The sequence below is a fragment of the Ixodes scapularis genome, unplaced genomic scaffold, assembly GCF_016920785.2.
Source record: "Ixodes scapularis isolate PalLabHiFi unplaced genomic scaffold, ASM1692078v2 ptg001568l_1__unscaffolded, whole genome shotgun sequence".
Taxonomy (NCBI): Eukaryota; Metazoa; Arthropoda; class Arachnida; order Ixodida; family Ixodidae; genus Ixodes; species Ixodes scapularis.
In genome coordinates this window covers 29388-46300 of record NW_024610167.1, presented here as the reverse complement: position 1 = coordinate 46300, position 16913 = coordinate 29388, and the positions used below count along the sequence as shown (strand labels likewise).

General features: G+C 45.2%; 1 protein-coding gene across 1 annotated transcript; it reads right to left on the bottom strand.

Moving 5' to 3' along the window:
* Positions 1-1231: 1231 nt before the first annotated feature.
* Positions 1232-2356, bottom strand: LOC115316683 (putative nuclease HARBI1). The gene has a single exon (XM_029976120.2). The coding sequence runs from the start codon at positions 2354-2356 to the stop codon at positions 1232-1234; it is 1125 nt and encodes a 374-aa protein (XP_029831980.2).
* Between the last annotated feature and the right edge of the window lie 14557 nt (positions 2357-16913).

Genomic DNA, 16913 nt, shown 5'->3' with positions numbered 1-16913 from the left:
GGCCGGTCTGATGTTCACAACAGAAAACACTAGAAGACACCAAACTGGTCTGGTGGATTTTTCAATAGAGAAGTGTGTTAGCTGCTAAGGGGAGTACTTTGTAGGAGATTAAGATAGCATTGTTTTAGAGTGCAAATATTTTATAAAAAAAACTAAATGGCTGGATAAACAGATCTGATTCTGTGTAGAAGTAGACATAGCATTAGTTTTGCCACAAAGCACCCCTGTATTGCAACGAAGTACACTTCACAAAATAAAAAATATGAATAGATTTTCATTTCTGCGATATTTGACAATATTAAGGTGGTTATTGCACAGTCATCTAAAACTACAGCATGCAATGTAAATGTGATGTAGTCATGCCATTAGTTTTGCCAGAAAGGATTTCTGTATTCCAATAAAGTGAACTAACAAAATGGGCGATATGAACAGCTTCTAATTTTTGCTTACATTTAAGTCCTCAGATCAAGGAAAGGTTGATGAATGTTATGTATATTGTGTGTTGTGTGATGTCAATGCTTATCCTGGAAGATTCTTATATATATCCTGCGGGAAAGTATATATTATGGCACTATGTATGCACCTACTCATTGACTGAATTTGCAAAAACTGCTCAGTAGATCTATAAGGATCTATTTTATAGAATTATTATTGAGCACATTACTTATTTTCAACATGTGAAGATGCCTTAAGTGTACAAGAATCCTACATAAGTCTTGTGATGATTCGGACACCAAGCGAAATAGAGATGTAGTGAATCGCTTCGATGACGCCTGGAAAAGTGTGCATTGCATAAAGTTTGTGACAAACGACCCCGTATCTTGTCGTTGCTGCTTTTCACGTTGACGCCTTTTGTATTCTGTCTTATAGGCATGAACCAGCTCTCCCAAATTGCGCTTTTGACTTGGCACCATCGACATGGTTACTGAGCTACGCTAATTATCAGTGCTGCATGTACAGCTCTCTTTTTCACCCAAGGTGTGGGAAGGTGCTGCAGCGTAGCAGAAGCGGCGCTTCCAGCACCAAAAGAAAGAACTTAAACAAGAATTGGGCAACTGCCCTTTAACATGTAAACAAAACAGAAATGTTCACACATGACTTTGTGTGCTGTCGAGTACATACGAGAACTCTGTCTGCTCCAACACAGTGGAAGGCATCTGCTGAGCCAGCTCCTGCTATGGCGTCTTCCTTCAGCAGGAACTTGTCAAAAGAGTGCACCCCTTGTGCTGTTTTACTCCCTTCGCCTCGCTACACGGGCTCGCCTGGCAAACACCTGGTCGATGAGTGCCGATCTTGCACTGGTCCTGCCATGGTGCTCAGGAACATGCTCGACTACTACATCTGAGAAGACGCGTCGACGACTTGCCAACCTCAAGTCTACGGGTGGTTCGGCTTCACCCAGCTGGAGTGCCAGATTGTGGACCACTGCCATGGCCACGATGCTGGACAGTGCAGTCTCCAGCTTGATGCGGAGTCCAAACTCCAGAGTGGGGAAGCGGCGCTTCCACACGCCATACTGCCTTTCAACAGTACTGCGTGTCGGTATGTGGGCTCGGTTGTAGGCTCTCTTAGCTGGCGTCTTCGGTGCAGCAACTGGTGTGAAGAGGTACCTGGAGCAGGCATAGTCTCCATCTCCTAGCAAGATGCTCTCATTCATCTGTCCACTCTCAAACAGTGTTTTTAAAGCACTGTTGCCAAAGATTGTGCTGTCGTGCACCGAGCCTGGCCACCGGACCACAATGTTGCGGATGCAGAGTTGATGGTCTGACACTGTCTGCACATTAATGAAAAAGTATCCGGCCCGGTTCCGATACAGTTCGGCGCGATCACCTCCAGGCGACTGGATGGGGACGTGCGTGCAGTCGATTGCTCCAACAACGCCTGGGAATCCTTGCATGCTGTAGAATCCTTCGGAAACAGTCCTGCGTTCCGCCTCGGTCGTGGGAAAAGAGATGAAGTCCCTTGCCAGCGCAGCAATGGCGTGCGTGACCCGCTGGACGACTCGACACACAGTTGACTTGTGCACACCCCACAGGTCGCCCAAAACTACCTGGAAGGTGCCCGTCGCGTAGAATCGAAGAGCGACCAAGAGCTGGTTGATGGGCGACAGTGGGCAGTTGCGAAGGCCGTCGAAGGCGATGGCGTGTTCGATTCGGCTCAGCAGCCGGATGGTAGCATCCTTGGAGAGTCGGAATCGCGTGATAAAATCTACGTCATCGTACCGGTAGAAAGGGTCGTCCCTCGGCCGTACCTGCCGGGGTCTGCAGCGGCCCTGGATCCAACGAACATCGATGGAATCTTGGTAATCTTCCAGGTCACTATCTTCCCCTCCAAAAAAAGTCGAATCGGCAAACATGTCGTACAGTAACCATTCATTCTTCGAGGAAGCACCTGCTACAATGTAAATCGTGAGGCTAAAAATCTTATTAAACAGAAATATGATATGGAAATATATAACTAATTCGATACACAAGAACGTTAAAGCATGTTCAAATAGTTTATTGTTCAAGCGAGATTTCTGCCACAATAAAAGTTCCAGTAGCAGACGTCAAGAATCAGCTGATCATTGCAATCGGACGTTGCCGCTAATCAAAACATCGATTGCGACGACTCCGCTTCACGGCGAAGAATGAAAATACAAATATTTACACCTTGGACACACGTTTCAGTAATCTTCCAAACTAAATACTTTCGATCGTGTACATACGCTGATTAGATCAAACACGAGTCGTGCAAAAGAAAAAACCTACTTATGTGACTTGTCTCCGCGATCCCCGCTTTGCCCGGTTAGGGCTAACGCTCATTTTTAGTCGAGAGCGTATTTAAAAATGAGGGTCAATAAGCACTTATCGTGGCTATATTTCGGATCCTTGGCACAATTGAAGATCATTCTCTGGTCATTGTTACACAGTTGCAGCCTAAAACACACTTTAGGACCACTTTCGTCCACCGCGTCGACCGCCACAAACCAGCCGCCATGTTTTTAATCCAGGATTAAGAAACAACCAAAAACTAAGCGCCCAATGTTGAGCGCTTAAGTTAAGCGTAGTTTAGTGCTAGGTTTAGCGATAAGCGAGTTTGGTGCAACCGAACGAAACCAAAACTTAGCTTAAGTTCCCGGCTAAGCTCCGCTTAGCGCTAAGCGGCGTTGGTGCAACCGGCCCTAAGTGGCATGTCGTACATGATAAACATGATAAAAGTACCCAGATCAATAAAGCAGTCATTGTCAAGTGCAGTGTTGAACATGAAGCATTTACGCTCCATTGAATGGGGAATGGTGGGCATGGAGACTGTAACCACTAACTAGCACCGAACACAAGTTTTTTTTTTTTTGTTTTGTTTTTTTGTCACATTTGAGTGCGGCAAGTCCTTTCTTTTATATTTTCACAACTTAGATCCACCACCTAGACGAATTTATGTGGTAAATTACCACTGTCTTAGCTTACAAGTTCACTTTTTACGCGCCTGAGGAAAGAACCACACGAAAAAACAAACGTATACAGCCCAGCACACGCGTGTTCGGACCCCGCTGCCCGCGCCGGAGAGCCCCAAAGCTTCGTGTCTGGGACTGACCCCCAGCGCGAAAGAGAGAGGCCTAGGTACAGTACGAGTACAGATAAGCGCTCGCACGGCGACGGCGCCCAGAGTACTGCACTACGTCACTGGCAGCGCGGCGTAGAGCTGTGCCACTCCATCCACGGAGCCCCGATGACAATTTAGGCCCATAGAGACGACTACGGACGAGCGCACGCAAGGCGACGGCGCCCGGGTACAAAGTTAATCAACGCCTACCGCGCGCGCATTCCACCGCTCATTCAAACGACAACAAACAATCAGGGTATTTGCCGCAGAGAGTTACTTCAGCCGTTTTAGCTAAATAAACGACTACGGTATTCATATTGGTGTACGCCATAACCACTACCGTAGTCGAAGCGGAGGGGTAGGGAGATCGGCGTCCTACACCGGAACCGAACGAGTTCACTCGCCTGCCAGTCGCTAGCTTTTGGGTATACGCACTAACTCTTGCTACGTATGCTGGATATCTACCATGTAAACAGGATTGAAACGAAAGCAGCTTACCTTTTATCTTTAAACTGCTAGCGCAACAGAGGTAGGCGCCGCTTGGACCACGTACTCGTTGAATGAGAGCGACCATGATGTCACGTCTGCCTAGCGGCTGATTTCCAGTGTTGCCGGGACCTCGAGTGGCTAGTTTCGGTTTTGTCGACCGCGACCCAAACAAAAACTTTGAGGCGTCTATATATTTAACACTACGCACAATACCGAGAAAAAAATTACACCTTGTAATTCAGGGACACTGACTGCGTTAAAAACAGTCGTAATCCCAAAATCGAAAATATGGACCGGAGTTGCCCTTTAACAAGTAAAACTTTCGAGAATATATTTTGAAGTCAAGAGTTTTACTAACCTCGGAAAGTACCAGAAAACATACATTAAGTAAAGTACAAATACAAGTTCAGAGAATGTACTTGAAGTAAAGTAAATGTTTTCTAAACCTACTTGAAGTAGAACTTTAAGTACAGTATATTTGAAATACATCCGAACACTGCTTCAACTACGGCGGGCCTTGAGGCAGTTAGTTCAGCAGCCCTGGCAGAGGCTACAACGACGGCTCGTCATTTCAGCGTCGGTGAGACGATCTCACCAAAATTACTGTCGGCGTTTTAGCTCGGGAACGGATCCAAAAATGTCTTACTGGTCAGATACGCGCGCCCAGCAGAAAAGTCTGAGACCACGTCCAACCAGCAGTCAAAACGCCCACGCGGTCACCGTGGCCACAATCCCACCCCAACGGTGCGAATTCGAAAGATCGAGCAAGCCTATCTGCAGTGATATGAAACCTGTTTCGACGGTGTAGCTGCGAGCTATCGTGCAATCGTTTGTTCACGATATTGCCGACTATAGCTACCTCGCAGCTTAAGAAACCAAGGGCGGAGGATTTTTATGTTCATATTACTTTTGTTTGTGATGCGTGCTTCGACGATCTTATTGGTGAATACCGCAATCTTGTTATCTGCGGAGAAATAGTGAGATGATCGGGAATCGCCAGGCCCTTCGTTTCGTCTCCTCTAAGTGACTACAGGTGACGTTACTAAATATCCTCGAACACCGCATAGCAGACACTGTTGTTGATGAATAATGCTAATTGCACGCACTCAATAAAAAATGCATCATATCAGGAAGCTTTCAAAATGATATTCACTTCTATTCTTATAATTACGCAAGTGTGCTCTAAGAAGTCACAAGAGAAATTAAAACGACTTCCGCACAAATTGTGTCTTTCGTTACATAGTCATGGTTCCAGAGAACAATCACTTTACAAGTATATAAAATCGGCAATTTTTTCTGACACCATGCGTCCCGATATATCGAGCGGAATTATTCCGACAAGAAGTATCACGCAATGGTTTTAGGTTGGAGTTTGTTTATAATAGTGAACTTGTCAATGAAAATTAAAATATGTATTTCGGTGGAGATTTTCTTTGGGTATCAAGAAACTGGTTTTTGTTTTACTTTGGTAAAACTCGCTTGTCCGCACCATTCTAGGGCAAACCCTTATTTAAATTTCGTTGATAAATTTCTTAAATGAGTTTTTGTACAAGGCTCTAATAAATCCACACGTAGTCTAGAAATCTTTGAACACTGGTCAGCGTGGGTTGCTTCAGTTATAAATAAACAAAAATACTTCTTAACCTACCAAAACACTAAGACGCATTTTCTTGGAACTTTCGCATATTCATAGCATAGCTTAATCACACAAACATATTTTAAAAGTCCTCCCGTGTTTACATAAATAACTGTCAAAAAACACTCCCGTAGAAAAATACATTCGCTGAGCCCCTGGAAAACATCTGCCCAAACTAGCCTGACGTGATGGCAAACAATATGAGAAACTCGAAACTAAGTAATCACGCAAATATTTCATTTAAAAGGCGTAATGTTTTGCTAAAAATTATTAGTTGAATTCTTATACACCGAGGGAACTTCAGAAACAAAGTGTCCTTAAAAACAAATACAATATTTGATGCGCCGTAAAATGTTTGTTTGAGAACCCATCGCGAGTTTCTGAAGCAGGCAATCTTCCCTTTTTTATTACCCTGCGACGTAGCTGTCGCATCGTTCTCGCTGAGCATGCCGGTTTGTACGATTTAGGATAACCATGAACTTTCGTAGAAGGACTCAATGCGATCAAAGAGCACATTTGAGTGTAGAGGCAGATTATGTTTCCTTAGTTTCCAATTTTCTGTTTTGACCGTAGGAATCGTTTACCGAGAAGCTTAGTGGTCTGAGCCTCGAGACCATGGGATCTGCGGAAGACCGATAGCTTGCCGATAATAAATCCTCCCAGAGAGGGCCTCTGATCCCAACAAGTGGTCGATATACGGCGAGCCATGAGCCACACATACTAGAAAGAGCACGGATCCGTGCGCCGGAAAAAAGGCTTACGATATAAAACGGTCCGCTAAGCTTGGCTATATAAAGTAACAAGACCAAACATGTCTGGATCATGAATGGTAAGGATGCAGCAATGGTACTTCTTAGTTTACAATATCTCCTTGCGTATTAAAACTAAAACTACAATCTGGTCGATCTTTAATTATCTAATCGACCAATAAATTCGAGAATATATATATATATATACGTATATATATATTCATACGGGCAGACAGACAGGTAGACAGAGAGATAGATAGATAGATAGATAGATAGATAGATCTAAAATAAAATGAAACTCCTGAAAAACAAATTCTAAGGCTTGGAACGCTTTTGGTTTAAAATAATATATTATTTTACTATCTCTGCGGCTGCGTCAAAATTATGCATGGCAGGCGTAGCATGTACAAACGCTACACCACTTTTTTGAATATATTTAAATAGTTTGGTTTTTCGTTTAGCTTATGTTTACTCGGTCCAAAAGATCAGTTATAAATTTTATCTTAACACATATTCACTAAAACGTTCCGAGTGTTTTTGTTTGTGTTTTTAATTATCTTTGCATGGTTCGCGCTTTTATCGCTTGTCTAAATAGTACGATTTCACTTAAAGTGTGTGGTTCTACACAAACAAACTACGATTCATGCAAAAATTGAAACGTATATTAAGAAAGCTAAGAATGATGCACCAATGTAATCATAAAGAACCATGTAGAGCCCAGGAGCTCTGACACGACAAGTACTCTTCGTATGTTCAGCATTCTAGAACGACTAAAAAGGACGTGCAATTCAATTTAGACAAACACGAATACTTTGTTCGTATATTATTCCAAAGACCAACAGCGTATACCCAGCCGAATCAAGAAGCTTACGATAAAACATTTCCAGTACAAACAACCCATTCCATCAGTGGCATCGCACGACCTCACCCAATGAAGCACAGCAATTAAGAATTTTGTCATGATCGATTACTTCCACTTAAAACAGACCCTCGCGTCTTACAAAAACCATACGCGAAATCAGCTGCCAGAAAGAGAGCAAGAAAATAAAAGGGAAAATTTCCGACCGGCCCGCCTTTGTTACGACGCACCACGTTTCCGGAGGAAGAAAGGCACATCTGTGCCCTTCCGCTACGGCCTAGCAACGAGCTTTTGTCAGGACCGGTACAGTAACCCACAGGACAAAAGCCGTCACCCTGAGTAACATGGCACAAGAAGGTGGTCGGCTGCTGTCTGAGTCAGACTGACGCGTCTCTCTAACTTTGTTGAATTATTCTCGCTCTTAGTTTTCACCCGTTCGTTGGAAGAAGTGTAAATGCAAAGGTATTGATTTTCCGTCGCTTGTGACATCTGGCTGGGCGACCAACCCTGCCCGGCGTTCGAACCTTGGTCACGGTATTGTTTGGGACGTCGTCATTTTCCTTTCGTTTCATACCATTGTTGTCCCTTTTATTCTCAGAAATGCACGTTGGAAGGCTACACCGCGATACTTTCATCAAACACATCTCTCTAATCGTTTGAACTAATAATCGCGGGCTGTATGTAACCTCGTCGTCCATCAGCCTGCTTTCTTAGCATACTTGTAAGTGACGAGTTACAAGTAACTGATTATTTGTAATCAATAATATTTTATCTTTTTAACGCTTCAATTACCTTTTTCTGCAGTAAAGTTTTGCTGTAATTCAACTATTTTTAACGTAATTGCGTTTAGGAGCTTGTGTCGCAAAAACTTTAGCGTCGGAGGAACCAAAAAATCCAAAATGCACCGCGCGCAGCCACGTGATCGTCACACGTGTCTCTGACGTCATCACCCTATCAACCCGCGAAATTTGTCGAGAAAATATTCCGCTAGATTTTTCCTGAGAAATTTCGCAGAATATTTTCCCGTCAAATTTAGCGGAACATTTTTCCGCTAAATGCAGTGAACATATTTCCGATAAAATTTAGCGCGAAATTTTCCGGAATATTTTAAATAAAAACACGGGACGTCGTCTGACGTAACGTGACACATGACGCTGCCGACTAGATGACGCACACACGCCTTCGCGGCTTTTGAAAGAGCGCTGGTTTTATGAGAAGGATTTGCGAACGGGGCCCGATAATGCTATTGCGTTCCACTCTTAAAGGTGAACCTAAAGCGTCCCCCAAGTTTTTTTTTTGTAATTAATTACAAGTAATGCAATATATGTTTTCGAATAAATGAATTCAAACAATCATCTTTGTGCATACAAAAATTTCATGGAACATACTACCCGGTGACGTTGTTGATATTGATTCATTTTCAACTTTTGCAAATTTACTAGACATTCTTTTTAGTGCTGATATTTGTCACTGTGCTGCTTTATCAAATTTTTAAAAATTAATTCTGGGCGTGTGCAGCTGAGTATATTGTGTAAAAAGATGATGTGTACACAAGCTCTTGTCGTATTCTTTGAGTAAAACTGTTACTTTATCATTCACTCCTGCTTTAGTCCCAATGAGCTGGCAGGATAAATAAATAAATAAAAAAAAGCTAACATGATCGCATTGAGTTTCCTTACGTACACATCGGTCTGTCTGCCTGTGCGTCACTCGTTTATTTTGCACCAACTGCGGACAATTGTTTCTACCCTTAAACAACCAAAAACGATACCAAGATACCAGAACGATTCAAATGTCAACGCACTACGCGACGTTTTGACTGTCGAGCTGTCGAGAGCCTAGAGTGCCTCGTTTCCTCTGTACGGGTTGTTACGATGGGGGTTTCCCGCGGCATAGATGACAGTGCTCTTCCCTTACCTCATCTAACAAACCCAAAAACAATCCCCTCCTCCTTTTCATCTCGGAAAAGTTTATCAGGGCGTGCTTGTATGGAACGTACTCAGAACAAAACTGGCAGATTTTCCTGCAATATCTAGCGAAAACATTTTCCGCCATATTTAGGGGAAAAAGGTTATCTTACTCCATTCATCTTTCTCTTTTCAATTCTCTCTCTCTCTCTTTTTCTAAGCATGTCCTTATCACTGAAAGAAGGGACTAATTCTATTAGAAATTGCTTATTTTGTTCTCAATGCGCCCGCGAAGAAGGTCACGGGTTCACTCTGGAGTTATAACTGAAAAGTTTTCACTGGGATACGGTAGCTCCCAATCATTTGTTCAAATATGTATCTATTTTTGATTTCGTAATAAAAAGTTAAAAAGTAATGTGAAAAGTAATCAATTATTTTTGGTGGTTTTGAATTACTATTGGGATGTTGCAATTAAATACTATGATCACTTACATTTTTAATTAAGTAGTTGTAATTGTAGTCTTTTACTTTTTAAAAAATCGCGTATTAGACTGGTTCTGTTTCATTAATGGGAAAGACAACTGATGTTTACTGAGACCGTAAAACCATTGAGGCGCAGTACCGCTCGGGTAATATTCAATAAAGTGTTTAAAAGATCATGCTTGAGGATTCATGTGTATTTAGCGGAAGTAAATATGCATGAGCTTCTGAGAACGCAAAATTACTTTTTTAGATCCCAATTGAATTATTGCAGTTGTATATTAGGTTCACTTGTTTTTATGCATAGGCTCGTGCTGTTTTAATTATCGCAAACGTTCCGAGAAGGCTACATAGTGAGTAGAACAAATGTATAATCGGTTCGTTTCGTGTGTTTCTTTTACACTTGAATGATAGGATGCTTTAATACTACAACTGTAGCGGAGTATTTTCAACTTTGATACCAGTTCAGTGAACGAAGCTTTTGTCCGAAGAAACCTCTTGAAACTTAGGAAACAAAAAATTGAAAGCCGTTTACAACTCCCTGTAACGCCGAATTGGAGCGCAGCTCTTGAGGAGGAGGAGGGAAGGGTACTGAGGGCAGGGTAGAGCCCTCCTCCCCCTCCTCTCTCGTGATCCTGCTTGGTACTCCCCTCCCCTTCTCCCCTCATCCTGCTCCTCCACCCCCTCCTTCTCCTTCACCTCCTCCGCATCCTTCAACCTCCTGCCCTCGCCTCCTCCTCCTCCTCTCTCCTCCCCCTCCTCCTCCACCTTCCTCCTACTGCTGTTCTCGTTACCGCTCAAGCCGGGAACGGCCGCCTAAGAGCTGTGCTGTTAAATAAAGAATCAGATCAAATATTTTGGCAGGTTGACATTTTATTGATTGGGGAAAAACCGTGGTGTATATTGGAAACTGCGTTGCATATCCAGCGAAGCTTTACGCCAATAACGTATAAATCCAACGTATGCACTTGTTATACCAATGTACCTTAACGTTTGCTCCGCGAGTTTCCAGTTTACGTCCTGGAAGAAAACCCCATTATTAATTTAACTAAAACACCATGATCAGCCGCCGTGGTACGATGTTCAGCAGCCTCTCCAGTGTGGCAGCCAACCAGGACATGAAAGAAAAAGCATGTAGCTAAGCAGTGAGCAACTTTTTCCAGGGTTTGTGCTTGACACCCATGCTTAGACAGTGAGAAATTAAAATGTGCCTACCTTTTTGTCTCCTGTGCATGACTCAGCAAAGCGTTTTCACTTCTAAGCTTACATGGGTTTTAAGGTGACCTGATCGGCCAGACTAGAACTGGGATGGTTTTCGTCGCCCTAATAGATGGGCACTCGGCGGAGTATAATACCAAAACGCACTTGCATTAAGTGAAACAAGCGTGAAAAAAAAGAAACTTTCGAGATGCTACAGGCAGGCACACCATCTTAAGCTTGATGAGGGACTTACCGCAAATATGGTATTGTGATTTGTTTAGATCTGACGCAAGATGAACTTCAATACTTGATGATGGAACAGGGTCGTGAAAGTCGTCACATGCTTGGAACACACCTACAATAAATGTACCGAAGCCGGTCTTAAACGTGTTAATGACGTTTAGAACGTTTTTGTCGGACGTCTTAACAACGTTGTCGGCCGTATTCAGTTTCAGTGAAAAGTGTTCAAGCTCTAGATACTTAGACTGTGTAGGTTCAGTAGCAAAGGAAAGAAGAGGCCCCGAGCTATGACAATCCCTAAATTCCAAATGCGCTCCAAGGAGGGAGGGGAGAGGGAAAGGAGGAGAGGGTATGCCCCCCTCCTCATTCGTAGTCTCTCGTCCTGCACCTTCTCCTCCTCTCGTGCTCCTCCTCCCTTCGTTCACTCTTCCTCCACCTCTCCTGAGGTATTTCGATTTTGCGATATACTCTACTAAGCTATCAGATATATATATATATATATATATATATATATATATATATATATATATATATATATATATATATATATATATATATATATATACATATATATATATAATGGTATCTTTGCTCACCGCTTGTCCGGAGAAAGGGAATATAGTTGGCACATCTGGAAGCTCCAGCGTAAATTATGAAAGATGACACCGCTTGCTTGCACAACAGGTATCTGGCATCTCCGCTCCTCCTCCTCCTATTCCTCCTCTTCAACCTCATCGTCCTCTTCGTCTTGTACGACTTGTACGCTCCAACTGATAACGAAGCTGGTAGATGCACCTCCGAGTGGCCCGCACAACACCTGTCAAGGTTCGCAAGACCGTCCCAAGGAACAATTCTCCAGCTTTCGTTCTTCTCCTCCTCCTTTCCTCCTAGCGCGCACTCCACATCGTCGCCAAAGTTCGGCGTCCAAAATCCCCACAATATATACAAATATAGAGCAATCTCCTCCGATACTGCTACTTTAGATAGCACTCCTATCCCAGTCCTTAATTGTTATGAAGGAAACTTTGTGATCTGAGAAGTGACAGGATATGTATTCGAGGTGCTGGATCAACGGCTGATTTTGAAAGACGAGGTCTATGCATGTGTTTCGAGAGGTCGTCACAGCAGTGGGAGCTGTTACGAGGGAGAGAAATGGGAGGTTTTCCTGCATAAGTGTTATGAAGTTCTTATTCGTCTTTAAGTCTTGTTTAAAGTCCCCCACTACTAACATGGGTGTGGACCCACGTGTGCTTAACGCGAGTCGCAGAAAATGCACGACATCTTTGGTGTGTGCTGTAGACGAGAGATACAGAGTCACCACTAGCAAGCCGTTGTCGAACTTGGCGGCACAAAGTTCTCCAACTTCGTCTGACTTGCCAAATATCTCGATGGGTACAGCAGACAGACCCTTACGCACGTAGATGGCCACTCCCGCCGCTCTGTTGTGCTCTCTCCGGACGCCGCAGCAGTACTGGTAGTTCATGATTTCTACCACCTGTTTTGGATCTATCCACGTTTCTGAGAGGCAAAGTACAGATGCATGGCGTAGGATGTGGTCGTGGTGTACGTCCTTGGAATGCGCCGGCAGAGATCGAACATTAAGCGCGGCGACCGAGAAGAAGTGAGGTTGCTCAATCATTGCGTAGCACTTAGCAGTGACAGTTTGGAGTTTATGTGACTGCAACTGACGAAACTCATCAAGTAGCGCCCTGTCCGGATCGGGCTTCCCGTGGTAGAACGTAAAGTCATTGTCCACATTGGTGAGGTAGAGCCCGTTGATGTCTGTAGCACGACAAAGTGCCACGTATACCAATTTCTGTGGATGACTCTTGGCATACGAGTACACCACGTTTTCATACGTGCCTCCCTGTGATTTGTGAATGGTGATAGCACTTGCCTGCACGACAGGTAGCTGGCTTCTCCTTAGGGATATCCTTGTCTTCTTATCAATGACGCAAGTGACTGTGCGTCTTTCAATAGGTGTCCAATTTTGCTGAATATTTCTGTCCAGTGCCCGTAACTGCCGGGATTTTGCGGCCGCCACGGTTCCAATCGCAATTTTGGAACCAAGCTCACCGAAATGCAGCCAGATGCGTTCCGGCTCTTGGAGCGTGTCGTATTGTATGTATTGTAGTATTCCAACAGATCCATTAACCAGGCCGTCGGAAACATCGACATTGAGTGTGAGCACATATGGTTTTCCAATGCATAGCTTTGTATTATCTGGCAGGTTTCCAAGTTCGGCCTTGGGCAGCGTTTCGGCCTTGCGCATTGTCTCTGTCTTCTCCTGCATAGACCTGAATCTAACGATTGTGCCCCGTGCCGCGCATGCCACAGCGTTATCTTCGGTTGCAATGGCCGTGTTCGTATTGTAGTAGTCCGATTCCTTGTTCGAGTAGTACAATAGGATACCACCGGGACAACACGCTTCTGCTTGTTGTTGCGTGACGAACCGACTCTCGATCAATGCGATTTCTTCGGAATCTAATTCTGCGCCGTCTCCAATTTCGGTAACTATGGTGGAGAACCTGAGATCGCTTTGCCTTACGACCTTCGTGAGGACGAAGTATAACGAATGGTGCCATGCAATTTCCGTGTTAAACACACTGTTCGTCTTAACGCGCTTGAAAACCTCGGCGGCCCGAACAGGGGAAAGCTGGCGTAGGTCTCGGCAGAGGATGATGTCAAACCGGCCGAAAGGCTCTGGGTGTTTACAAGTGGTGATGCGGAGTCACGAGTCCACTCTCTGAAGCATGTTGGCAGACATCATGCTAACTTCATCGATAATCACGCACCTGACGTTCCTGAACGCATAGCGGAACGTGTTCAACTCGTTGTCCCGCAGTCCACTATCCCTATTGATGGTAAATCTGAACGCTGCATGTACAGTTATTCCACCGAGCGAGACCGCCGCCTTTCCAGTTGTACCACAGGCAACATAGGCGTTCACATTCTCTGAACCAGCAGGGTTGCAGTACCTGTTGTAGACGTCCATGATGAGACGCAGTACAAATGTCTTCCCGCACCCAGCCACTCCCGTGAAGAAGACTTGTAGTGGCGGAGAGTCCGGGATAGTGAGTCTATGCACGACTTCTCGGACGATCTCGTACTGCTCCTCATTCGTCTTCCGCATTGTGTCCAGGTACTGACCTCTGCTCATGACGTCTTGGCGCGTGCACACGGCGGGGCACTGCTTAAACGGGGCATTGGATTGGACCGTACCGATGTCTAGGAGATCGGCGTCGTTTTCCATGGCCACCGGGTGCAGTCTCACATCTGGAAGCTTGGAGGTGTCACAATGTTCCACGTCATTTGACTGGAGCATGGAATTACAAACGTCACGAATTTGCTCAATGTCTACTTCACGATGGTAGCGTGCTTTGTTCTTTAGAATAACGTCGATGTTTTGTTCATACGAACGCTCGAAACAGTTTTGATCTAAGATGTCCACTTCTTTGCGGAATGAATAGAAGAGCAGGACATGTTCTGGCTTGAAGTTGACTGAATCGTCTACGGAGTAACCCCGGTAGCGAAGTATCCGTCGTTGATTCCTTTTCTGCAGGTATATATGTTGTACTCGGTAGCGAACTCTGCCAGAGTAACGGCTTCCAATTCGGGAACGCGGTCTTCGTAGCGCTCGATCATCGTCCGTTTCCAAATATCCGTGCTTGGTTCTACTAAGCCTTCCTGCGCCATCTGAGCGTTAGACTTCCGAATGCGCGTCCTCTCCTCGGGCCATGCAGAGTTCACGAAGACAATTTTGCGACTCGCCTCCGACATATCCTGGTTCAGCAAACACCAGGCGGCCTCCTGTGCGGACGGTTCGATGGGATTCAGCATCTTCACACTTAGATGTCTCAGTGCCTGAGTGTAGGCCATGTCCCCCTTCTCCTTGACAATTTCTTGCACTGCCCTATTGAGGTTCGACATTCCTCGGTTGGCCTTGTTTACATATTCCACCACGTAGGCAGCAGACGCGTACGTGTCGAGGACGATCTGAAGATCCATGTTAGAATCGAGAACTGATGCAACCCATGGGTTAACGTAATTCACCCACTTTTGCTGCACAGAACGGGGTAGCATGATGGTGGCACGAGGAGTGCCTGCTCGGATAACAGAAGTGTACTGCGACTTGTCCGCGACACCCTGATGTTCCCAAAACTGCTCCATGGAGTCGTAATTTGTAGTTTCCAGGGCCTGATGCATGGCCTTGTACTTGTTTAGAAGGCTCTCGAATTGCCTCTTCTGCGCTTCATTGTCCACAATGGGGAAAGGCACTACGACCGTACATTCATCGATGGGCATAAAAGTCGCGTTAAAGCGGCATCTGGTCGTGTTGTGTTTGTAGCAGGTATGCGTGTGTTGGTGCACCTGAGTCCGCTCCCGCTTCAAGCATCCGTTGTCGATGGAAAGCGAAACGTTGGCCATTTCAAGAATCTGGGGCATGAGCATCGAGAGCTCCTCGTTGGGCGCGTTATGAAGCCAGAGGAGAATGTGCGCGTGTGCCGACCCGCGGTGCTGAAATTCGATCCGCTTAAAGTAGTCGACGACTATGTACGGCCTAAAAGGCGATACGCGGGTGTTGCGGAGAATGTTGAGAATGACACGCACCAATCGGTCGAAGTATATGGCACACACCACGGGATCGTCATTCACCAGCTGAGCTCGATAAATGCTGTTCATTTGCTCCAGTGGTACTCCGATCTCCCCGGGCTTCAACTAAAGGCGTTGAGGCAACTGCACAAGGTCGGGCCAGTGCATTTCCGAGGCAGAAAGAGTGAGGAACGCGGTTGGCTTACCCAACTGCCGTATTATTGCAAAGAGGTCTTTCTTGCATTTTCTCCAGTACTGCACGCTGTTAGGTATACCATGCATGAAAGCCATGTCGTGCTCCACCGCTTGCTGCACAAAATCCTTGTCAAGCAATTGTTGCCTCGTTAGTGTTTCCACTGCCTTTATGTTCCGGAAGGCGACACACATGTCAAAGGCTACTCGGTGCCTAAAAACTTTCATGGCCATGGGCAGTACGTGCTGCGGGGTGGCTGCTCGACGGTCTGATCTGAGGATCTCACTCGTGGCGTGTGTGAAGATTGTCGGTTTTGCGCTGGCATCTACTCGACGCGGCTCACCGAGATAAATCTGTGGGAACGAGAGCTCCTCTGCATGTTCGTCGTAAAGGATGCTCACGGGCCTTTTTCCCTCATCTGGTGCAATCCCTAGAAACTTGTCTTCGTCCCATATCAGAGTGTGCTGAGCCAGCGTCATGGCTGTAGCCACTTGGATCGGATCGTTCAGGTCCGAGCATTGTGGTAGCAACTCAATCTCGTCATGGTCGTCCACTTCTACGATATCACCCAAACGGGCCAAATTGCACTTTATATTATACTGCTTGTACAGCGTTCTATCAAACAGCAGCTTAAGCCACGGCAGCAGATCAGATTTGTTTACTGCCCCTGCGAGGTACGTCGTCTTCGCAAGTATACGCCGCTTCAAATGTACATTGAGGGCTCGGTCTTGTTCGATGGCACGAGGCAACACTGTCACCATGTCATCCACATCAACACAGACGTTCACTACTGGTCCCTTAATGCCGTGTTGACCTCCACCGTGCATCAGTCGTCGCAGTTGCTTAAAAGGAATTCGTGGAGATATGAGTCTCTCACTCACCGCGTTCAGTTGTGGGAGGTGGGCTGGCTTCGGGGGATTAACATAGGGCTCCGTGTTTTCAGATAAATAAGAAAAACTCCGAAAAACAACCGCCGGTAAAATTT